This window comes from Haematobia irritans, chromosome 1 (assembly GCF_050003625.1).
Source record: "Haematobia irritans isolate KBUSLIRL chromosome 1, ASM5000362v1, whole genome shotgun sequence".
In the NCBI taxonomy this organism is placed as follows: Eukaryota; Metazoa; Arthropoda; class Insecta; order Diptera; family Muscidae; genus Haematobia; species Haematobia irritans.
In genome coordinates this window covers 221,991,440-222,017,440 of record NC_134397.1, presented here as the reverse complement: position 1 = coordinate 222,017,440, position 26,001 = coordinate 221,991,440, and the positions used below count along the sequence as shown (strand labels likewise).

At 30.9% G+C, this 26,001-nt stretch overlaps 2 protein-coding genes across 2 annotated transcripts; one reads left to right on the top strand and one right to left on the bottom strand.

Annotated features, from left to right (window-relative positions):
- The first annotated feature begins 339 nt into the window (after window positions 1-339).
- His2Av (Histone H2A variant) lies at window positions 340-3,021 on the top strand. Its single transcript, XM_075292906.1, has 4 exons — window positions 340-497; window positions 871-948; window positions 1,111-1,224; window positions 2,607-3,021. The coding sequence occupies exons 1-4, from the start codon at window positions 495-497 to the stop codon at window positions 2,835-2,837; spliced, it is 426 nt and encodes a 141-aa protein (XP_075149021.1). The 5' UTR covers window positions 340-494; the 3' UTR covers window positions 2,838-3,021.
- A 5,582-nt stretch (window positions 3,022-8,603) lies between these two features.
- Window positions 8,604-25,683, bottom strand: SPARC (secreted protein, acidic, cysteine-rich). Its single transcript, XM_075292905.1, has 5 exons — window positions 25,524-25,683; window positions 9,789-9,957; window positions 9,640-9,721; window positions 8,953-9,563; window positions 8,604-8,872 (listed from the first exon to the last, which is right to left on the bottom strand). The coding sequence occupies exons 2-5, from the start codon at window positions 9,951-9,953 to the stop codon at window positions 8,813-8,815; spliced, it is 918 nt and encodes a 305-aa protein (XP_075149020.1). The 5' UTR covers window positions 9,954-9,957; window positions 25,524-25,683; the 3' UTR covers window positions 8,604-8,812.
- Window positions 25,684-26,001: the final 318 nt, after the last annotated feature.

The following is a 26,001-nucleotide window of genomic DNA, read 5'->3' as shown; positions in this document are numbered from 1 at the left end:
TTCTTTAATAATCCATTTTAAGGAATACAAAACTTTGTGAAAATTTGCTTTGGGCTTTTCCCCATCAAGTTATAATAAAATTTGCAACAAATACGTATAATTTCATGCATTTTTCTTACTGATTTAGTTTTCACTTTAGCGATTTTAGCGGCTAAACTCGAACTTAATACTCACCTTTATTAAAAAAGGAATTTGTCACTACGGTATTCATAATGAAGTTTGTCTTGTGAAGGACCTACTATATTCCAAGTATAAAAACGAAAATAGGTGGCAACAATAAACTAAACGAAAACGCAAGTGATACCAAGTTTTTAGTATTTACTAGGCCATAACCGCGTCTCTCTGCTCTCTATCGCATTCGTAAAAAGAAATTCGTATCATTCGGAAGTGTGCGGCACAGAAAGTGGAAAAGTAAATTTTCAACAAGACTTCGGCAGAATTTGTCCAAAATATTCATTCCAATTTCAAAAGCAAGAAAAAATCCATAAAAGAAAATGGTAAATACAAATTGAAACCATGCATTATGCACAAATGCGGTAAAAATTTGAACTAAATGCAGTGAAAGCAAAAGGAAGAATACACCGCAACTGTGTTGGTTCGATATGTGGAAATGATTGTTGTGGAAGATGAGTGCGTGGAAGAGCAATTAGTGGTATTGAATTAAAAAAAATTGATAAAGTTGGAGATTCCAATCGTATATGGTTTTATTTGTGGAATCTTACCACAGCGCATTCATTAAAAGATCGTTTTTAACCTCACTTTTATGTTGTATGAGTCAAAATGATGTGTATTCTGTATTCTTTTTTCCTTTCCTGTGTTTATAATTCAAAGTACTCTTGAAAACATGAAATAACATTTTATTTTACCTAGGCCGGAGGTAAAGCTGGTAAAGATTCGGGAAAAGCAAAGGCTAAAGCAGTGTCACGCTCAGCTCGTGCTGGTCTACAGGTAAGAGAAGTAATAACAAACAAGCAAACTATAAAATTAAAAATATTTCCCGCCATTTTTGATGGCAGTGATGCTTAGGTATGAGTTTGTTTACATGTATTTTTAGCGTTACATATATCATCCACAATTTTGCTGACAACTTTATTTTTTGTTTGCATATAGTTTCCCGTTGGTCGTATTCATCGCCATCTGAAGAGCCGTACAACATCCCATGGTCGTGTTGGAGCTACTGCTGCCGTATATTCTGCAGCCATTCTCGAATATCTCACCGCTGAAGTAAGTACGCAATAGTTCATATATATAAAACCTAAATTTCACAATACACTCTTGTCATTTCATGGGGGATATTTATGTTTATTTCGTTTGGTGGTTGATGGGATGTACTTTACGCGCCAAATTGTTCTTGATGTATCTTGAATTTTTCCTCTCTTTTTTCCTTTACAACGTTTCATCGGCATTGTTAATAGCCTATTTTGTAATAACTTGTGTTTGTTGTTGCTGTACTGGCGTTTGATATACGCTTGCTTTTGACAGATGGCTGTTTGCTGATGGCTTTGGGTTCTTTTCGTTCTCAGGCGTCATTTGCCCGCCATTTTTATACACTTTCTCCTATTCCTTTTTTTTTTGGTACATGTTGACAATTTGACGTTGCCAGATTGTTTATATCACATTTGATATGGTAACGAACTTATCTCGAATTTAAATATATATATATATAGAAGACTTTTATTTACAGAAGCTATTATGTTTTTGGGAATATATCTTCGTTTCTAACAATTTTTGTGGGTATGAGACTGTATTTTATAGGGAAAATTTGATGCAGACATATTTCTGAGAAAAGCATAGATAAACCCCGGTTGAGACCCAGGGCTTTCGCGAACAAAACATATTCCGTAAATGTTTTTAAAACCCTTTTCAATTTTGTTTTTATCCCAAGGATATTTCCAAAGTATTTATGAGTTTTCCATTGAATTCACAAAGAATATTAAATAAATATGGATTAAGCCTGTATTAAATTATACTGCCGGTTGCGTAAGCCACCGTTGTGCAATTGTTTCAGAATCTGGCAAAACAAAAAACATTTTGAAAGATTCCTTGGTAGCCAATTTCGAATATTTCAACTTCCTCTTTTTTTTATTCAGACGGAATCAAAACGAAAAAAACGTCTGATACAAAATTTTGGCAAAATTGATCCAAGCATGATAATTGAGATTCTGGTCGGAAGATCGATATGTACACATTGGTGTTTTAAAAGAAATAAATGAAAAATATAAAGACAAAATTTCAGAGTGTACAATATAACCTCAGCGTTTTATGCCGAATCCGAGAACATATTTAGAAGACATTTCTTTTTTAATATTTCTATATAGTTGTGTTTTCCTCCTCTTATGAGTGAACTATATTTTTTTGTTCGCAGTTAATAGTAGGTTTATAATGCCGCAAGTTTATATATGAAATTAATATAATTAATTTCAAAAAATTGCAAAAGAGAATTTTTGATTCTGCTTACAATCCCTTATAGAGATATAAGCCTATCGTCAAAATCCCGATTTTAGGGAAATCGAGATTAAGAATATTTTGCTTTCGAACTTGAATATTAACAAAGAATACAAATACATAAATACATAAATACTTTAATGCTTTTTTCTCTTTTCTAGGTTTTGGAATTGGCCGGAAATGCTTCCAAAGATTTAAAAGTCAAACGTATCACTCCCCGTCATTTGCAGTTGGCCATTCGTGGTGACGAAGAATTGGATAGTCTTATCAAAGCAACCATTGCCGGAGGTGGTGTTATTCCCCATATCCACAAATCTTTAATTGGCAAAAAGGAGGACAATGTACAAGAACCGCAAAGAAAAAATACCGTAATTTTATCGCAAGGGTATTAATAATAATTTTCTTTTTAATTTCTATTTCTATTGCTAATGATAATAATAATTATACAAACATCGTAACACATAAAATAATAAATTTTATAAAATTGATTTCTTTTCAATAACTAAAGAAGCGAGAAAGAAAATGACTACAAAATTTTAAGAATGTAATAAAATTTCACATCTTTTGTTATACAAATATTGCTTAGTATCTTTCTTAATTCTCTTTCATTTAAAGATCACAAATATTTTTTTTTGTTTTCTTTTGTCGGCAATTGAAGTTTTTTTTAATTATACTTTATATCATATATTTAATATTAAATGAAAACCAATGTTTTTACAATACAAAAAAAAAAAACAAGAGGAAAATCGCTTAAAACAAGCAACAAGAAGAGTAAATGTTTAATATTAAATAATTCAATTAAAAATGATTTAAAATAAATAAATAAAAATTACAAATTTGACTATATTTAGGAAACTCCCCTTAAAACAATGGTGTTTTTTTTTTGTTCTTTGCACAGTTTCCAATAGTGGTGGGATGTTTCGGCAAGATTGTCTACTGTTTCGATTGAAAATTAGATCTTATTCGAATTGCAATTTTATTGAAATGTACTTGATGAATCTAAAGCGCTTTTTTATTCCTCATCTATTAACCTGGAGTCAGTATGTATTGATTAAAACCCCGTTAATTTATTGCATGGTGGTTTATAAGCGTTAGGTTTGATGGTTAAATGTTTCAACAATCTCTTGGAAGTCATTCAGCGGATAGTCCTACAGGTAGAAGTGCGTTCGATAGCTTAGAAATAAAACGAGGTCAGAGAAAATTAACATTTTAATGGTTAGCCGGAGCGCAATGAAAGCCTAACAGACAATACGACGAGATTAACGATCAGTAGGAATACGACTGGATCTGGGTGCTTAGACATGAATAAGAGGAAGCGTAAAGGAGAATGAATGGAACAGAAAGGAAAGAGAAATTAGAAAAGACAAATAGGGGCCACGGGGTGGATGGGCACGGGAGACACATAAATCAATGTGAAAAAAAGTGCAACGGTCGGAAGGATGGCTAAAATCCCATGGAGGTGACATAGGGGTGACACGAAACTCGCTGCAATTACCCATGAGTAAGGAAAATTTTCATAACTCACGACAGAACCATTAGCAAAATTGAAACATGGTTCACCAGCGAACCATTAAACAATGGACGCTACTTTAATCTTAAATGAAACCCAATGTTTTTACAATACAAAAAAAGAGGAAAATCGCTTAAAACAAGCCACGAGAAGAGTAAATGTTTAATATTGAATAATTCAATTAAAATATGATGTAAAATAAATAAATGAAAATTACAAATTTGACTATATTTAGGTAACTCCCCTTAAAAAAATCGTGCTTTTTATACCCTGCGCCATATGTTTGCAACACCCAGAAGGAGACGAGATAGACATATGGTGTCTTTGGCAAAAATGCTCAGGGTGGGCTCCTGAGTCGATATAGACGTGTCTGTCTGTCCGTGAACACATTTTTGTAATCAAAGTCTAGGTCGCAGTTTTAGTCCAATCGACTTCAAATTTGGCACAAGTATATGTTTTGGCTCAGAATAGAACCCTATTGATTTTGGAAGAAGTCGGTTCAGATTTAGATATAGCTCCCATATATATATTTCGCCCGATATGGACTTATATGGCCCCAGAAGCCAGAGTTTTACCCTAATTTGCTTAAAATTTTGCACAAGAAGAACAATTAGTACTATAGTCAAGTGTGCCAAATTTTATTGAAATCGGTTGAGATTTAGATATAGCTCCCATATATATCTTTCGCCCGATATGGACTAATACGGTCCCAGAAGCCAGAGTTTTACGCCAATTTGGTTGAAATTTTGCACTAGGAGTACAATTAGTAGTGTAGTCAAGTGTGCCAAATTTTGTTGAAATCGGTTCAGATGTAGATATAGCTTTCGCCCGATTATATGACCACAGAGGCCAATTTTTAACTCCGATTTAGTTGAAATTTTGCACAGGGAGTAGAATTAGCATTGTAGCTATGCGTGGTTGAAATCGGTTTAGATTTAGATATAGCTCTCATATATATTTTTCTGATTTCGACAAAAATGGTCAAAATACCAACATTTTCCTTGTAAAATCGCCACTGCTTAGTCAAAAAGTTGTAAAAATGACGCTAGTTTTCCTAAACTTCTAATACATATATATCGAGCGATAAATCATAAATAAACTTTTGTGAAGTTTCCTTAAAATTGTTTCAGATTTAAATGTTTCCCATATTTATTTTTTACTAACATTGTGTTCCACCCTAGTGCATTAAGCGACTTAAATTTTGAGAATATGGATTTTGTAGAAGTCTATCAAATTCTGTCCAGATCGAGTGATATTTAAATGTATGTATTTGGGACAAACCTTTATATATAGCCCCCAACACATTTGACGGATGTGATATGGAATCGAAAATTTAGATCTAGAAAGTGGTGCAGGGTATAATATAGTCGGCCCCGCCCGACTTTAGACTTTCCTTACTCGTTTTTTTTTTAATCTTTTGCACAGTTTCCAATTGTGGTGGGATGTCTCGGCAAGATCGTCTAGAGTTCCGATTGAAAATTATATCTTATTCGAATTGCAATTTTATTGAAATGTACTTTTTCTTTCTTTTATTCTTTGTTTCGACTTTTTTATGAGAAAAACCGATTCCAACCATACTGAAGACGGCGAACGCGCTGGATGCCCAAAAACGTTGTTGCTGACGAAAACAAAAAATCATTCAATTATCATAACATGAAGTTGAATGTTTTCTAAAGACATCAACTGAACCTGTCTTCCAGCAATACCTTTTATTTTATATTTTGCCTGTTGAATAGAGAATTTTCTCCCATTCTAGTAATGCGTTTAGCCTAAAAATTCATCGTTTGTTCGGGAACATCAAATTGATATTGATATTTTATAATCTTCTATATTTTTAGTGCTAATAACTGGACTCTATGTTTTCGTTTGTCTTTTGAATTCTCATTCCATTACACTGCCGGGTTTATATGCCGCCAATATAGGATTATGGACTGATATGGCCTTTTTTTGGTTAGACACCATGTATTTCATTTCATTTCATTTATTAAACAAATAGTAATACAAAGCCTTTCATAGGCCATCACGTACATTTACATCACGTACCAAATTTCATCCACCAGGAAGCTCCGGAAATCAAATCTAGGGTCTTATATAATTATGGAGCAATTTTGGTTGGTTTTTAGAGGCCATAGACTAACACCTCGTTGTTTCGTTCAAAAATGATTTCAACAGACGAACGAATTGACATCGCTAGATCGACTCAGAATTTCACCACGACTCCGAATATATACTTATTCTTACACACATGTAGTCAAATTAATAACTACAGTAGAGTTTTTTTATGTTCCATGGTAAATTTAAGAAATATATTTATTGAAAAGCAAAATAAACTCTATAATTCTTATTAATGACATACATTTAACTTAAAAGTAAATAATTTTCTGGAAAAGACAAGTGAAATCAAAAGCTAATTCAAATAAGACAAAGTAAGAGTCAAAAATGAATGGACAAAACAATAAACACATTTTCTAAATCGTGAAATCTACTTGATTTTTTTTTTGGTTTAAATTGAACATAATTTTGTTACATTATCAATAACCAGTGTATCCAAATTTATTTTGATAACATTTTATACTCGCTTTGACATACTGCTTACAAGCTTCCGACTGGTTTCATCTGAGTTTTCGTACCATGTAATCTGCACAAAATTCCAAAATTGTTGTTTACTTTTAAATGTTTCATTTGCAATTCTGTGTTTTAACTCTCCCCAAAGGTTTTCAATGGGTTTAGGGTCTGGTGACTAGGTAGGTCAATATAGAAGGGTTATGTCATTGTCTTGGAACCAATTTTTAATAAAGCGAGAAGTGTTTATTGCGCCATTTTCTCTAACCTACCGTTCCTGACCACCTATAATGTTTTCTGGCGGAGCATACACCCATGTTCGGATATCCACTTCACTTCCACTATTCACGTCAAATCCACGAACGTGAAAATTTGGTGTTCTTAATTCCACGTTCTTTTTTAACTTTTCTGTAACCAGCTGGGTCGCACAAATCACCCAAAAATTCACTAAGGCGGAAATCAAAATAAGTGGAATCAATAGACTTATTTTAATTTATTATTTTTTAATAAAAATTACGCAGTTTTAATAAAACTCATGTATTAAATATAAAACATTTCAAATTTTTTACGCGAGTACTTTTTTTAACCGGAAATACACCCTTCTTGGACATAATATAATATGTAGTTTTATATTTTTATCATTATATAAGTTTGATTTAGGGCTATGTTTACCATGTAATACATTTATTGGCCTTGTAGGCTTACGTGTTACTAATTAATGAATAAATAAATAATTCAACTTTCACCAAGCCTTTTGCAAGTGAATTGATTTCACGAAAATTCCGATGAAAGTGGATTGTAGGACATGAAAATCGTGGAATTGATTCACATTCACCTGGAAGTGGATTTGGGAACATTGGCAATAGTCTCATCTTACAAAATTTTGTCCGTACCATAGGAACTTTTCTGACTGTTCGACCGGGTAATTTGGCATGCACTAATCGCCGCCAAATAGATCGTGCAGATATCTAATTGCCTATTTCAGCAGAAATTTGTCTGGATGATTTGAAAGGGTCTTTTTTGGGAGAGTGACAAAACGATTATCTGTTTTTCGAAGTGTCTTGCTTGGTTTTCCACGTGTTTTCGCATAACTTCTTTTCTTTAGCTTCTTTTCAAGATTTTACGGTCGTTCAAAGAGATTTTCCCTCAATTCTTATATCTAAAACCAGTCTTTCTTTTCTACTACAATGACTTTTTCGGTTCATCTAGTAACTAATTTTTATTAATTTCTTATTATTTGCATTCAATTCATCGCCCCTAAAAACACAATAACAAAGTTTTTGCAAAATGTAAACATTTTCATATAAAAACGCACAATGTACTTATATTTTTGACCAACAAAATAAAGCGCTTTATCACAAAGAGAACACAGGAAGCAAAAATAATGACATTTTTGAGTTTTTTTCTTATTGAATCAGTGCTGGCTTTATTGAACTTTAGTTACATGACGTAGTTACAACACCAAATTAAAAAATATGTTAGAGTTAGGACAAAGAAGAAAAAATGCCAACGTGTAAATATGAAAGTGTTAAAGCAGAAATTTAATATACCCCCAGGTTATAAAAATACAAAAGTTTCAGAATCTTTTATTTATTTGTGTTTAGAATCTAAAAGCTTTGAATATGATAGCTGTACACTTGACCCACACAAAAATGTTCGGGTATGGCACTTCACGAAAGCGATACATGTGTGCACCAGAACAGCAGACATGAATATTTGTGCATGAGAAATATCGGTGCAAAGTGGAGGTTATTTTTTGACGAAGAACAATTGCATTTGAAACAGTGTTTGACTACCTTGGAAAAGAAAGGGATATTACCTTCAGAAAAATGAAGGAGTTTACTAGATTTTTGTCACTTCTGAAAATACTAGTGATTCGGGATACATGATATAATTTGTAATTCTTCAATATGGGACTATATTTGAACCTTCTCTCATATGGGTAATTTCTAATTTAAAAGTTGGATGTAGTTGTAGTTGGGTTCAATCACTTCGATCTCTTCCAGAATTTAACATGTCAACGAAGTGGAATTTTTCTCTGGCTATATTGTAGACATATAAATTATAAACGAAATATCTTTAATAATTGAGTTTAAAAAAATGCTACATTTGTATTTATTTTAATTAAGAAGAATGTATTACAAATTATTTGGCTTTGAGTATTGTTTCAGAATTTTAAATTATCGGGAAACATTGTTTATTTATTTTAACATAGCATACACTGGTTTATTGTTGGTAACGATGATACGCATAGTAGTGGTGATTGTACACAACTTCCGCCGTATAATGACGCAACTAGCCCAATAAGTGAGGCACAGTTCTTTGAATATCATCACAACGCTCATTGAGGTCAGACTATATGATAAGAAAATAAAAAAAAAAATACAAATTATAATGGTTATTAATTAAAAAAAATCGAAAAGCAATCAACTTACAGGTTCCAGACCAAGACATGCACCCCACTCAACCAAAGTGATACGATGATCATTGTTGGGGTCACAGCTCTCCAGGAATGGAGCAATACAATGTTCCAAACTAATAAGGGGAGCACGAATGGGGAAAAGTTCGTGTCGTGATACAGAGCGATCGGTGTCACCATCCAAATCACACCACTTCCAAACAGCAGCGTTTGCCCAACGGCGGGTCATATTTGTTTCGGCTTCCAATTCCATTTGCATGTAATGTTCGGTAAGTTCATCACGTTCAGCCAAATCACGCATGACGTTGAAAAGCCAATCACGAACACGTCTTGGGAAATCTTTCATTTCTTCTTCGGTACATTCTTTCAGTTGATGACATTCGCCATAATAGTCAATGTGTAAATGAGTATTGGATGGGTTAAGACAGCCAGGATCTTTGGTATCACACAAGCAACGTTGCTGGTATACGGAGCAATCGGAAGGCCATGTTTCGTTCTTGTTGGTACACACGCGACGACGAGTATCAGATTCTTCAGGGCATTCTGGAATGCAAACACACTTGGCTGTAACACCTTCCAAATGGCAAACACGGCCAGCACCACAATGCATTTTTTCGCAAGGATCGACTAAGGTTATGGAAGAAAATTGAAATTTCCGTTAAAATTATTTTATTAAAGGCAAATATCCGAAGCATTGACATACTTTCAATAACTGGATTCAAGATATTGTTAGTATCTGCAGCCAATTTGGTGGCAATTTCATTTTCACGTTCCACATCTTTATTCTGCAAATATCAAAAAAATTTTGTTGTTCATTATTTTACACGTTGGAAATAACCAACAAATACTTACCAAGTTCTTCTCTTCCAATTGTCTTAGCAATTCCTCATCGCTTTCGTCCAAATCTGATAGATCGGCGGTGTCAAAAAGATCTTCATCATCGATTTCCTCCTCTTCAGCACGAACATGTGCAAAGGCCACAAGACCTAGTATCAATAGCAGCAGGGACCACTTCATGCTTCTGAAATTGAAAATGTTTTAAATATTGAAACTTAGTATATGCTTTAAGTAAGTCGAAGTCTAAATAATCTTCGCTTTTTTTCATATAATACTGATAAGAATTTCTTCATCTCTTCATTTCATTTACGCTCTTGTAAGCTCGCTCTCTTAGAATTTCAATGAAGGGGGAGAAATTCTTATTTCCAGAATATCATACATAATTCAAATGACCTTCCATGATTTGAGAGTGTATTTCGGACATATATAATAATATGGAACGAGGACTTTAATGCTTCTATGAATTCTACTCAAAACAGGCATATACGAGTTTAATTATCAAGGCAATACAAATTTAACATGGGATCGTGGAACAAATATTAGTTAGCGATCTTCCAAGAAAAACAAAAATGTATTTTAGCTATTCTATAAGGAGGAATTGTACATCTTTACAAATTCCTCACGAAAGTCTAATCAAGAATGGTGGAACTTGTCTTATATTAATGAGGGCAACGCGGTTATGAAGTAAAGTAGGTCTAGGATTACTCTATAGAAAATTTTGTCAAAATTGTCTATAGAAATACAATTTTAACAAATTTTTCTATAGAAATAAAATTTCGACAATGTTTTCTATAGAAATAAAATTTTGACAAAATTTTCTATAGAAATAAAATTTTAACAAATTTTTCTATAGAAATAAAATTTTGACAACATTTTCTATAGAAATAAAATTTTGACAAAATTTTCTATAGAAATAAAATTTTGACAATGTTTTCAATAGAAATAAAATTTTGATAAAATTTTCAATAGCAATAAAATTTTGACAAAATTTTCAATAGAAATAAAATTTTGACAACATTTTCTATAGAAATCAAATTTTGACAAAATTTTCTATAGAAAGAAAATTTTGACAAAATTGTCTATAAAAATAAAATTTTGAGAAAATTTTCTATAGAAATAAAATTTTGACAAAATTTTCTATAGAAATAAAATTTTGACGAAATTTTCTATAGAAATAAGATTTTGTCAAAATTTTCTATAGAAATAAAATTTCTACAGAAATAAAAATTTGACAAAATTTTCTACAGAAATAAAATTTTGACAAAATTTTCTACAGAAATAAAATTTTGACAAAATTTTCTATAGAAATAAAATTTTGACAAAATTTTCTATAGAAATAAAATTTTGACAATGTTTTCTATAGAAATAAAATTTTGACAAAATTTTCTATAGAAATAAAATTTTGACAAAATTTTCTATAGAAATAAAATTTTGATAAAATTTTCTATAGAAATAAAATTTTGACAAAATTTTCTATAGAAATAAAATTTTGAAAAAATTGTCTATAGAAATAAAATTTTGACAATGTTTTCAATAGAAATAAAATTTTGACAAAATTTTCTATAGATATAAAATTTTGACAAAATTTTCTATAGAAATAAAATTTTGACAAAATTTTCTATAGAAAGAAAATTTTGAAAAAATTGTCTATAGAAATAAAATTTTGAAAAAATTGTCTATAGAAATAAAATTTTGACAATGTTTTCTATAGAAATAAAATTTTGACAAAATTTTCTATAGAAATAAAATTTTGAAAATTTTCAAAAGAAATAAAATTTCTATAGAAATACAATTTTGACAACATTTTCTATAGAAATTAAATTTTGACAATGTTTTCAATAGAAATAAAATTTTAACAAAATTTTCAATAGAAATAAAATTTTGAAAAAATTTTCAATACAAATAAAATTTTGATAAAAATGTCTATAGAAATAAAATTTTGACGAAATTTTCTATAGAAATAACATTTTGACAAAATTTTCTATAGAAATAGAATTTTGACAACATTTTCTATAGAAATAAAATTTTGACAAAATTTTCTATAGAAATAAAATTTTGACAAAATTTTCTTTAGGAATAAAAGTTTGACGAAATTTTCGTTAGAAATAAAATTTTGACAAAATTTTCTATAGAAATAACATTTTGACAAAATTTTCTATAGAAATAACATTTTGACAAAATTTTCTATAGGAATAAAATTAACTCTTTGAACAAAAGGTCGATTACGAAAACAACAACTCAACGAAATAAAATTTTGACAACATTTTCTATAGAAATAAAATAAATTGAGGTGAAAATATGTGCTTGTTTTTAGTTTAGTTTGGAGAAGAAAAATTAATTGCATTGTACTCGTAGTAGGTGCCTATCACAAAATTCTATTATGGTGGAACAACAGCGCCATGCAAAGAAATATGGATTCATATTAAGATTGAAGTGAATTTAACCAAACGAATATATCACTATAGTGATAAAAATCAGGCCCATAGAAGGTTCGACAAACTTACGATCAGTGTTGCCTAAAATTAGCACAACGACTTATTAGCGGTGATAAGTTTGTGCCACTTTTTTGTTAAGTAAAATCACTTTTTACTTTTTACCTTTTATACCATTAGTTCTTTAAAAATTTTGATCCTAAATCCCATTCATATTACGGATGTGACTGTTTCCTTAACAAATAATCGTTTAATTTCAAGCTTCGTATACTATAGACGCTATCGTTTTTTCCTTTCTTATACTCTTGAGCTGCCTAAAAGTATGCAACGAATATGTTCGTTATTAAAAAAACTCCAAATTCAAGAAGTGATTTACGATTAAATGGAGATAAAATTTAGATATAATTCTAGCATGACCATATCTATATAAAAAGTTTATAAAATGCATTGAATATTCTTTTTTCAGTGTGAGGTAATTTTGCTTTATAGATTTGACACGTCTGTTAATGACGTCTGTGTCAAATTTCATGTCATTGTGATTTTCATTAGTACATTTACGCCTGCGTTTACTAAATGACCATGAGTGATCTCACACTGCACTCGTTATTGGTGACCATTTTGCCATTCAAAGTAAACAGGAGCAGTGTCACCTTTGTGCCACTTTAGTGCAAATTTGATAGTTTTTTTATAAGCGGTGATACTTTTTGTGGTCTGGTTGCTGGCATATAAAGACGAGATACAAGAAAACTTTCTTTAAATAACGTATATATATTTCATGTGAATTTAGTAAGAAATATATAAAGGACCTTAATGCCGTATTGCATCTATTGTCTTTAGAAAAGTATGCCAAACCAATTAATTGATTGCCGTAAAAAAGGGCACGGAAACGGTTGACTATTAAAAAATGCGATGTCCCTTCTCATAGAGCTAAAAAAATTAAAGCCACCTTCTTGTATTTCCATGATGTGCCTATAATACTCTCTGGCATCATACCAACCACTTATGTTATATTTGTGTGTATATATCCAGTGAACTTATTAAATATTTATGAGTTTATGAAAAAAAAATGAAATCTTTAAAGAACATAAACAAAATCCAGAGAGCAAGCACTGCACAATTTAGTTGCTTAAGTTTTGCCAATACAGATTAGCATCATAATAATCAACTAAGAGATGCACAACAGATGAATTCGAGGAATTACATTGGCTTGCACTATTTGAACATACCACAAAACAGTGCGCTTCATTAAAGAACACTTCAACACTTAAAGAGAATATAATAAGATACGATTTAGTAATTGTAATCAGAACTAAATCGGTTTAAAATGTTGGAAAATATTTTTTAAAAGACCATCAGATTTCAAATATTAAGCAAAGCAAAAAATCGGGAAATCGGTTTAATTACATGTGTACCATATCCAATAAACCTTAATTTTTGAGGTTTAGAACATAATACGAGGGCGGAAGAAGAAGTTTCAACAAGATCATAATGAAATGTTAATTTCTGCCGCGTGTGGACACGTGGATGTTCATGGATTGTAGCAAAATGGAAAATATGCAATATCGGCAGCTGATTCGATTCCTATTTTTGGAAGGTAAATGGCGAGAAGAAGTCAACGGGCATTTGCATGCTGTGTACCGTCTGCCATCTTCTCGATGGCTACCATCAAAAATTGGTTGAATTAGTTACAACGTGGTCGACACATTACAGACACGGTTGCCACAGTTGGTTAAATTCTACCAAAAATGGCAAGTTTTTTACTGCTTGGTAGGTTGATAGAATTTTTAATGTTTTGGTAGATTTTACAACAGAAATAAAATTTTGACAAAATTTTCTATAAAAATAAAATTTTGACAAAATATTCTATAGAAAAAAAAATATGACAAAATATTCTATAGAAAAAAAAATATGACAAAATATTCTATAGAAATTTTTTTTGTACAAAATTTTCTATAGAAATAAAATGTTGACAAAATTTTTTATAGAAATAAAATTTTGACAAAATCTTCTATAGAAATAAAATTTTCTATTGAAATAGTATTTTGACAAAATTTTCTATTGAAATAGTATTTTGACAAAATTTTTTATTGAAATAGTATTTTGACAAAATTTTCTATAGAAATAAAATATGGTAAAGTTGGCCCGATTTACGCTCTTATGACTATAAGTGTAAAGAATGTAAATCGGGAAAAAGAAAAAAAAAATTGTCAAAATTTTCTATAGAAATAAAGAAATTTTGACAAAATTTTCTATAGAACTAAAATTTTGACAACATTTTTTATAGAAATAAAATTTTGACATAATTTTCTATAGAAATAAAGATATTTTGACAAAATTTTCTATAGAACTAAAATTTTGGCAAAATTTTCTATAAAAATAAAATTTACGTTTTGTTTTTTCTATAGGAATAAAAAGTTTTTTCTATAAAAATAAAATTTTTACAAAATTTTGTATAGAAATAACAAAATTTTTTATAGAAATAAAATTTTGACAAATTTTTCTGTAGAAACAAAATTTTGACAAAATTTTCTATAGAAATAAAAATTTTACAAAATTTTCTATTGAAATAGTATTTTGACAAAATTTTCTATTGAAATAGTATTTTGGTAAAATTTTCTATAGAAATAAAATATGGTAAAGTTGGCCCGATTTACGCTCTTATGACTATAAGTGTAAAGAATGTAAATCGGGAAAAAGAAAAAAAAATTGTCAAAATTTTCTAAGAAATAAAGAAATTTTGACAAAATTTTCTATAGAACTAAAATTTTGACATTTTTTATAGAAATAAAATTTTGACATAATTTTCTATAGAAAGAAAGAAATTTTGACAAACTTTTCTATAGAACTAAAATTTTGGCAAAATTTTCTATAAAAATAAAATTTCCGTTTTGTTTTTTTCTATAGAAATAAAATGTTTTTCTATAAAAATAAAATTTTGACAAAATTTTCTATAGAAAAAGAAAAAAATTGTCTAAAATTTTTATAGAAATAAAGAAATTTTGACAAAATTTTCTAAAGAACCAAAATTTTGTATAGAAATAAAATTTAGACAAAATTTTCCTTAGAAAAAGAAAAAAATTGTCAAAATTTTCTATATAAATAAAGAAATTTGGACAAAATTTTCTAAAGAACTAAAATTTTGACAAAATTTTCCATAAAATAAAATGTTGACAAATGTTTCTATAAAATATTTTATTTTCTATAAAAATAAAATTTTGACAAAATTTTGTATAGAGATAAAATTTTAACAAAACTTTGTATAGAAATAAAATTTTGACAAAACTTTCTATAGAAATAACATTTTGACAAAATTTTCTATAGAAAAAGAAAAAAATTGTCAAAATTTTCTATAGAAATAAAGAAATTTGGACAAAATTTTCTAAAGAACTAAAATTTTGACAAAATTTTGTATAGAAATAAAATTTTGACAAAACCTTCTATAGAAATAAAATTTTGACAAAAGTTTCCATAGAAAAAGAAAAAAATTGTCAAAATTTTCTATAGAAATAAAGAAATTTTGACAAAATTTTCTATAAAATAAAATGTTGACAAAATTTTCTATAAAATATTTTATTTTCTATAAAAATAAAATTTTGACAAAATTTTTTATAGAAATAAAATTTTGACAAAACTTTCCATAGAAAGAAAATTTTTACAAAATTTTCAATAGAAAAAGAAAAAAATGTCAAAATTTTCTATAGAAATAAAGAAATTTTGACAAAATTTTCTAAAGAACTAAAATTTTGACAAAATTTTGTATAGAAATAAAAAAGTTTCCATAGAAAAAGAAAAAAATTGTCAAAATTTTCTATAGAAATAAAGAAATTTTGACAAAATTTTCTATAGAACTAAAAATTTGACAACATTTCCTACAGAAATAAAATTTTGACATAATTTTCTATAGAAATAAAGAATTTTTGACAAAAATTTCTATAGAACTAAAATTTTGACATTTTCTATAGAACTAAAATTTTGACAAAATTTTCTATAAAAATAAAATTTTGACAAAATTTTGTATAGAAATAAAATTTTGACAAAACTTTCTATAGAAATAAAATTTTCTATAGAAATAACATTTAGACAAAATTTTCTATAGAAATAAAATTTTGACAAAATTTTCTATAGAAATAAAATTTTGACAAAATTTTCTACAGAAATAAAATTTTGACAAAATTTTTTATAGAAATAAAATTTTGACAAAATTTTCTATTGAAATAAAATTTTGAAAAAAAAAATAAATAAAATTTTGCAAAATAAGATTTTTTTGTTTGTTAGTATTTTTTTTTTGGTAAAAATTTCTCCAAATTTTGGTAGATTAATTTTGGCCCGAATGGCAACCGTGGTTACAGATCATTCCGGGCAGGGCTTGACGCTGTTTAACCTCTCCGAAAGTGATTATGGGTCGGTAGCAAAGCAGCGGTTTAATCGGCCGGTGACGCGATGAATTCCTTTTTCTGAGATTCACAAGATGATCCACATACGCTACCACCATGAAAATACGTCACTTCACCCCGGTCAAATTGAAAATCAACTCCTGTCCCATCCACTGTATACTACAGCTTCGAACCGTTCCGATCTCCATGATGCATGTTTGTATGTAGATCGGTTTATATAGGACTTATAACGAATCATTTATATGTATTGCTCATATATAGCCCACATATTGGGTTTGGTTGATTTTTTTTTTAAAGTTTGGCTTATAGGTAGACATATTCGATTTTCCACTTTGCCAACCATTTACATATATTTATTAAGCTTACATAGTTTTAATAATTGTATGTATAAAAAATTGATCACTCTCCTCAAGTTTTTTGCAATCCTTTAGGACGCACTATACTTTTGTTTATTTTACTGCAAACACATGGAACGTGTATGTGAGAACTCTTTGAATTCATTATGAGATCAGAGCAAATTAAAACAAAGATTTCTTGGAAATCAAAGTAAAAAATGAGAACATTTCACATTGCATTAAAATAAAAAAATCAGCATCATAGTATACAAGAAAATATATTTAAGAATTTACTATATACAATAGATGCATACATATACAACGCGTCCATGGCTTGTGATTGCGCCATATCAATGAATGTATAGTATGTATAGTGGTATACAATTTCCATAATTTTTAGTAACGGAAACGAGTTGAGTGTATGTATACTTAGAATATTAAATATTTTTTCTACTGATAATTAAAATTAGTACTAGAATATTGGCTGATAAGCCGAGTTTTTTTTTTTTAGAACCAGGAATGGATTATATTTTCCACCATTTACTGATGACAATTCCATTTGAACATTTTTATGTATTGTAGCCTCCAGTTGTTTCAATTTCATGAGATACATTAAGGTCAATTTGGTCTTATCGTTGGCGGAGCATGATTGACTAATAACTTTTTTTTTTATTTCAGGGACATGGCACACATGTTTGTCGTACTCGTTTCAAAATTATGATTTCTTTTTTTTTTTGTATAAGACATGTTGTGGTTTACATTTTCCGTTCATACAGAAATCGCAATCTAACATATGTATCTCTAAAGATTTTTTTTTTGTATTTACAATAATGAGAAATATCTTCGACTCAGTCATAACCTACATACATTGTCAGGCTGTTTCGTAGAAAAAAATCGCCATAACCCTATCAGATTGGTCTTTTAAATCTAAATTATTGTTAACATATAATTAACGGATCAAGGTCCTATTTAATTGTAATTAAGTTAGGGACCAGAAATCGATTTTTCAATCGGCCAAACACGAATATTCCAAAAATTTATAATCGGCTTGTATTTCGAATCGGATCGATTCGCTTCTGAGGAACCGAGACCCTCTCTCTTTTCTGCATAGGTGGCCGATGTGTACTCATTTTGTGATTGCTATTTGTAACAACCCCCATATTACAAACAATGTCCTCAAAGCCGTTTTCGCCACATGGAAGCAGACAAAAAATTTTGTTAGTCTGATGGACATAAAAGACAAGCCACAACTTTGGAATGAAACACAGACCTGTCTCCAGATCAAGATTCTGTGACCATCGAAATCAAAATGTTATGAAAAACCTCTAGATCTGGCACGTTACTGGATAAATATATAAAAATTATTCATGTGGGTACTATGGGGTCAAGCTGTGAACATAACGTAGATTAATCCTGTCCTTGATATTAGATCAATCAAACCATCCGAATTCCTACTTATCTGGAATTGATGTTAGATTGCAATATTTGAATCAAATTAAGGCGAAACTCACGCTCCCGGGGTCAATAAAATCTATGTTGGGCGAAAGATATCTATAAATCTGAACAGATTTTCACTAAATTTTCACGAAAATGTTTCCAATTAAAGTCTTGAGTTTTAAAAGATATTCAATTAAAAATTTAATTGACAATTTTTTTAATCGAAACAAAAATCAATCACAAAAATTTATAGTATTTTCGTTGATACTATCATTCCTGTGATTGAAGACATTTCAATTAAAAAATTAATTGGATCAATTAATTTCGTGATTGAATTAGACAAACATTTTTTTTATGTGTACGCATGTTAATTTTCCTAAACCGGAATAAAATGTTGGCCTCTGTGGTCATAAGAGTGTAAACATCAGGCGAATGATATATATGGGAGCTATATATAAATCTGCAACGATTTCAAGCAAATTTGGAAGCTTGACGGTGTTATCAAATGTACTCCTTGTGCACAATTTGGAGCAAATCAATATGAAATTCTTGTCTCTGGGGTCATAAAAGTTCATATCGTGTGAGAGATATATACGGGAGCTCTGAACCGATTTACCTAAAATTTTGCAAGTTTTACGGGACTCACAAAACATACGGATGTACGAAAATTGACAAAGATCGTTTAATGAACACGTCAATTAATCGGTGATATGTCTATAGATGGCAGCTATATTTAAGCCTGAATCAAAACCAATAGAGATTGTCTTTGAGCCGAAGTAAGACCCCATGCCGAATTTGAGGTCGATCGGATTTAAACTGCAAGTTGTATTTTGCACACAAAAAACAGGCAGATGGACATCGCTAAATAGTCTCAGAATTTACTTCTAAGACGATCGGGTACTGAAGGATGGGGCTCAGACTGGTCAGACTTCTTGACGTTATACAGAAATGCCCAAACCTATTATACCCTGTACCCCAGTTGTGGTAGAGGATATAAAAAAGGCAAATTTCAATTTTGATTGAAACATCATCATAAAATTGGGGAATACGAAAAGAAAAATCCACCAACATTTTTGATTTATGATTAATAAATCAAAAATGTTAGTTGTAGAGGAAGTGCATGAGATTCTTGTTCAGCTCTTGTTGTTGTAATGTTGTACTTTTAACTTTTATAGCCCCAGCAGAACAGACGTTAACGTCAAATTCGCCTATGGGGAAATGTTATAGGGAAAGAGGGCAAGGCAGACGTATTCGTCCAACCTGCTCTACTTTCCAAGTGGTAATAATTTATAAGTTTATATTTTATAAGTTAACGTGACCCCACCGGCATTCCCCAGTGATGACAAAGAAGGGGTTTTCTTAAACGATGCTTATTGTCCAAACGCCAAGAACAGAATGACAATATTTCTCAAATGATTTCTTATTTAAAAGAGTTTATGCTTAGCCTAACGGTAGTGATACAAATAAGAGTGATGTTGTTGTTGCAAAATAAATGTGATCTTCAAATTGAGTATTTAGAAAAATTGAGTTATAATTAAAAGAGAGCAAGAGAGACTGTTAGTGATGAACCAATAAGACGACACTAATGATCAATTATCTAGGTGCACATAAAAACATAAAAACTGAATGATTAATTCTAACAATTTAATAAATATAAATTTAATAATAGATATAAATGAAATAATGGATCTATTTCTAGAAAATAATTAGTAAGTAGGTGATCTTGTTACATAGTTGATTTTCGAACCAAGAACCTTTCATTTTCAAAATGTACCCCTATGTGCATTGGAACTCGACCGAACAATCGACATTCGGCCAAAAATTGAAACGAATCGGTCTCCGGCGTCGAAAATTATAATATCAAACAACTGAATTTTGAATACTAAAAAGTCTGTTAGTTCTAAAAGAATATTACGAAAACTGGACTGAATTAAAATGCTAAAACACGCCAAATTTCCTTAATTCCACTTTTCTTGGCGAACATCGGCCGCTTCGGCCGAGCTCTAATGTGCATTTCAACAAATATTGTTTCGATCTATCAACACTAAATATTTATAACATTTAACATATACGATCAATTAGAAAGATGGATCGAAGCAGCAGATAGAAAAAGTTTCAAGACCTTGAAATTGCAATACACCATAGTTTCTCTATTAATGACAACAAATGGAAAATCAATAAGAACTGCAATATCAGTGTAAAATTATTAATAGAAATTTATAGCATAACATGACGTCGCCTCCATAATTGACTTGCATTTGTAAAAACAATCAAGGAAGAGTATATGTATGTGTATATTCAGACGACATTATAAAAGTACACCGAGAAAATGTCTCATAAATTCGAATCATGATTACAATACGATATATAGACCAATTCTGGTTTTCTTATTTTGGCGCTTAATTTGAACGCTTTTGGCAACTGATAGTTACTTCTAACACATGACAAGTTGTAACTTCCCTATATAGTAGTTTTCGAGGTGGCCTAGCGTTTTATTACTCTTGCGGGTGGAAATACAGTTAGAAAAATAAGTTTCGCATATGGGTTGGTATTAATCAACACACAAGTATATTGTCTACTATATTCTTTCTTGTTTTGGACATATTTTTTCGTAGTGGCAATAAGTGAAAATAAACCGTACAATATTGAATTCGTGAGCACAAATAAAGGGTGGTTAAATTGTAAGGGCCGATGTTGAATATGAAACACACCTAAACGCCGAATTTTATTTGATATTTCTCTATTTCAGCCTTACTCAATTTGAACCATGGACGTCGTGAATGGGCAGAATGGTTCCAAGAAATGGCAACAGTGGATTATCAATTTTCGAAGAAAATCATCTTCAGTGATGAGGCACATTTTCACCTCAGTGGATTCGTCAATAAACAGAATTGCCGCATTTGGGCGAATGAGAATCCAAGAGTGATTGTCGAAAAACCAATGCACCCACAAAGAGTGACTGTTTGGTGCGGTTTATGGGCTGGCGGCATCATCGGGCCGTATTTTTTCCAAAATAACGAACTTTTTATGGCCCGAATTGGAAGATATAGATGTGGACGATATGTGGTTTCACCAGGACAGTGCCACTTGCCACACAGCTAACGAAACAATGGCTCTTGCGCAACAAATTCAATGGCCGTGTTATCTCACGTAATGGCGATGTCAGTTGGCCGTCAAGATCATGTGATTTGACACCGTTGGACTTTTTTCTTTGGGGTTATTTGAAAGAAAAGGTGTACGTCGATAAGCCAGCAACAATTCAAGAGCTAAAGGATGAGATAATTCGGCACATTAACGGCATAGAACCTCCATTATGCCTCAGCGTCATCGAAAATTTGGACCATCGGATGAAGGTGTGCCACCGAGGTCGCGGCGCCCACCATTTGGCCGATATTTTGTTCCATACATAATTGAGTAATAGTTTGTTTTTTATTCAAAATCAAGATCGACCCTTGAAATTTTAACAAGCGGTTTAAAATCACCCAAATTTTGGGTATTTGTGTTCTGGACCAACGTAAAAAAATTGCGAGTTCGATGGACTTTTGTATCCATTTTAAAAACAGGGGTATTATAGGCCAGTTGAACTGGGCAAAATATCGGCAGAATGAATCCGTTCAAATTGAAACAAGTTTTCTAACTCTTTCGGGTGGCATGTGGGAGGCACCCGTAAAGAGCTTAGGAGGAAATTTCGACTTTGCTGATTCGAGTGTATTTAACTCTCGGCCTTTTTCTCCTTTATACGAAAACCCTCTGGCCCTACTAAATTCAGGACATTTCTTAACGTGAACTAGTGTTGGCAACACTGTTGTGCTTTAGAGGTGTTTTTCTTAGCGCTATTAAAAATTTTAATAATTTTTCTGTTATTTGCACGTAAAGAAAAGTTTAATATGTGCCGGTGTATTTTAAATCATTCAGATAAGTGATTAACAGGTTGGCTGATAAGTCCCCGGTCTGACACATATATGGTGTCGCTAGTATTAAATGCATATTATTTTTATATAGTACCAACCTTCAAATGATTCGTGTCAAAATTTGGCGTCTGTAAATCAATTAGTTTGTGAGATAGAGCGTTTTTTGTGAACCAAGTTTTTTTATTGTGAAAAAAAAAAATTGAAAAAAAGGAATTTCGTGTTCTGATAAAATACTGTTTTCTGAAGGGAAAAAATACGGTGGAAGCAAAAACTTGGCTTGATAATGAGTTTCCGGGAAATCAACAATAATTGATTGGTATGCAAAAACGTGGTGAAATGAGCACGGAGGACGGTGAACGCAGTGGATGCCCGAAAGAGGTGGTTACCGACGAAAACATCAAAAAAATCCACAACATGATTGTGAATGACCGTAAAATGAAGTTGATCGAGATAGTAGAGGCCTTAAAGATATTAAAGGAACGTCATATCATTCATCAATATTTGGATATGCGGAAGCTCTGTGCAAAATGGATGCCGCGCGAGATCACATTTGACCAAAAACAACAACGTGTTAATGATTCTGAGCGGTGTTTGCCTCTGTTAACTCGATATGTGACAATGGATAAAACATGGCTCCATCATTACACTCCTGAGCAGGGCTGCCAATTTTGCCGATTTATTGGGAAAAAATTCGGAAGCACAACGTGGAGTACTTTGTCTTTTCGAGTTTTGTCAAAATTCGTACAAATAATCATGATACTTCCAAACTCCACAGCAAACGTAGACATTTTTAAACAAAAAACTAAAATTAGATGATAGCTGGAGAATAATTCATTGGATGGAATATTCTGTTCAAAAAACAACCTAAAATGAAATAACTCAAATGGTTTTAATACCAAAATTGATTTACACAGAATGTGCAATAGAAACTTTTACTAATTATGATAAAATTATAGTACAGTATAAAAAATAACCACCATAAAAAATCACCTGTTTTGGAAAACATGTGACTTTTTCTTTGGTTTCAAAATATATAATTAAAAATGTTACTCAATTAATAACAATATTTTTATATTGATTTTTTATACAGAAATTACGAAATATTTTTGTTTAACAAAAAAAAATGATTTTTATGGTAATGTTATTTGTATACAAAACTGATTTCTTTATTTATTTTGTTTTTAGTTTACCCAAAAAATACGTTTAATTTTAATATAATTTATATTGCCGATTTTTTGACGATTTTTAAAATGCAAGTGCCGATTATGACGATTTTTATCAAAAAAAGTGACGATTTTTCTTGGAATTTTATTGGCAGCCCTGGCAGGGAAAAAATTTGGCTGCAATGAAGAGGTGATCGCCGAAACTGAGGCCTATTTTGAGGCAAAACCGAAGGAGTACTACCAAAATGGTATCAAAAAATTGAAAGGTCGTTATAATCGTTGTATCGCTCTTGAAGGGAACTATGTTGAATAATAAAAACGAATTTTGACACAAAATATGTTTTTCTTTGTTAGACCGGGGACTTATCAGCCAACCTGTTATTTCAGTGTTGCCTAACAAAAAATATTTGTTAATGTAATAGAGCTTTATGGAGCCACCGTGGTGCAATGGTTAGCAGGCCCGCCTTGCATACACAAGGTCGTGAGTTCGATTCCTGCTTCGACCGAACACCAAAAAGTTTTTCAACCTCAGTAATACTGGTGACATTTCTGAGTGTTTCAAAGCTTCTCTAAGTGTTCACTGCAATGTGGAACACCGTTCGGAATCGGCTATATAAAGGAGGTCCCTTGTTATTTAGCTTAACTTGGAATCGGGCAGCACTCAGTGATAAGAGAAAAGTTCACCACTGTGGTATCACGATGGACTTTATATTCTATGTGAGCCTGATACATCGGGCTGCCACCTAACATAATATAATCAAACCTAGAGCTTTCATGTTTGTTCACGTTACGAAGTTGTATAAGAAAAAGCGTGTTCACGTTACCGCGACTACACTGTACTTAATCGATGATAAAGGATAAAAACCATTCAAAAATAATTTCGCAAAAAGATAGAAAATTAGTATGTAATTGATAAATGGAACAAACGGATCTTAAATAAAACGATTCAAGAGTTTGAGCAGCTGAGATAATTCAAAACGGGACGATTGTCCGTCCTTTAGTAAAACTTTGCATTATATCCGTTGACAAATAGGTTACGTATCGATTCTGTTAATCCGTTCAATACTTAATAAATTTCACATATACAGCTTAGCACACACATTCCTAAAATGTCGAGTTTGTTACACCATAAAATAGTGGCGTTCACATCGAGAAAATTTGAATGAATTTTGAAGTTTTTTTCATTCATTCTGTTCTTGGCAGCCTGTTACATATGGACTTTCATTATGATACCACAGGCGATGCATATGTAGCGGCTTGTCACGCTAAGTGTGAAACCACTAAAAAGGCGTTAAACGACTAGACATTTTACCAACATTAGTCAGAGCAAATAAACCAACGTTGAAAAATGTTTTGGGTTCCGAAGAAACTTGAAATAGAAACTCTGACCGTCAATATGAAAAGTGGATATGCCAACTATTGCTCCTTGGTGGTTCCCAAATCCACATGTTTTGTTAGTAGTTGTGCCATCTTATAAAAAAAAAAATAAAATTTAGTTGTGGCACTGCAGATATATTTTTCTATTTCAAATTCAATAGGATTTTTATATGTTACTATTATAAGGACTCATAATTATTTTTTGTTGTGCGGCGTCATAAATATTACACAAATAAATGAAATGTAATGTAAAGAATATCCTACTATAAAAAATATTTTTTGAACACTTTTTCTTTTGTTTCTGTTTTTTTTCATTAATCAACCAACTTCTTGACATTTTTCACTGTGCAATATAATTTTCCCCACAATTGATATGATTGTTGGCCTTGCATAAAACCATAAATTACACACTTTGCTAGTATGCAACATAGTATTCAGAAACATATAAGACAGAAGGTTCAACTAACTTTAATATATTGAAACCCGAGATTTGCGAAACAGACACTAATTACTATAAGGTCCAATGAACTTCTAAAAAAATATGTTGGACTATAAGAGATCGAAGAATTTACCGCCAATTGATAACAAAAAAAAAAAAAAAACAAAGTTCGAATATAATTTTGAAACTTCGTTAATGAATACTTTTGAAATTGTGAATATGATGATCAGAAGTTTTTTTTTTATGATATTCCATTACTTACACAATGGCTAAAAATAATTTCCTTTAAATTGATATTCCACAAAACACAAATAAACAAACAGGAACACTCCGTCCGCACCGTATGAATGGAGAACAAGTGCACCAATGATACTAACGAACTATGTGATACGACAAATAGAATGATACTGAATTGGGAGAAATTATGGTCAATTGTCGAGAGTATGGAAATACGTGGCTCCAGTGCAATATCAATCTACATTGTATGTGTGTCCATTTGGTAGATCAGTATTTGTGCAAGTGTTAGTATATCAAGGAGAGTACATTTTGTTGAGAGCATTTTTTAGGATCGTTTTGAAATTGATGTGCATATGGACGTCCAGTCAGTATGCAGCGAATGATTTAATGCATTGGCCACACACAGTGGATAATATGTAGTTTGTATGGAAAGGGTTGAGAAAATCAGATAGAAACCCCAGAAAAATGTTGTAATTGTTGTAAATGGTTAGTATGATACACAT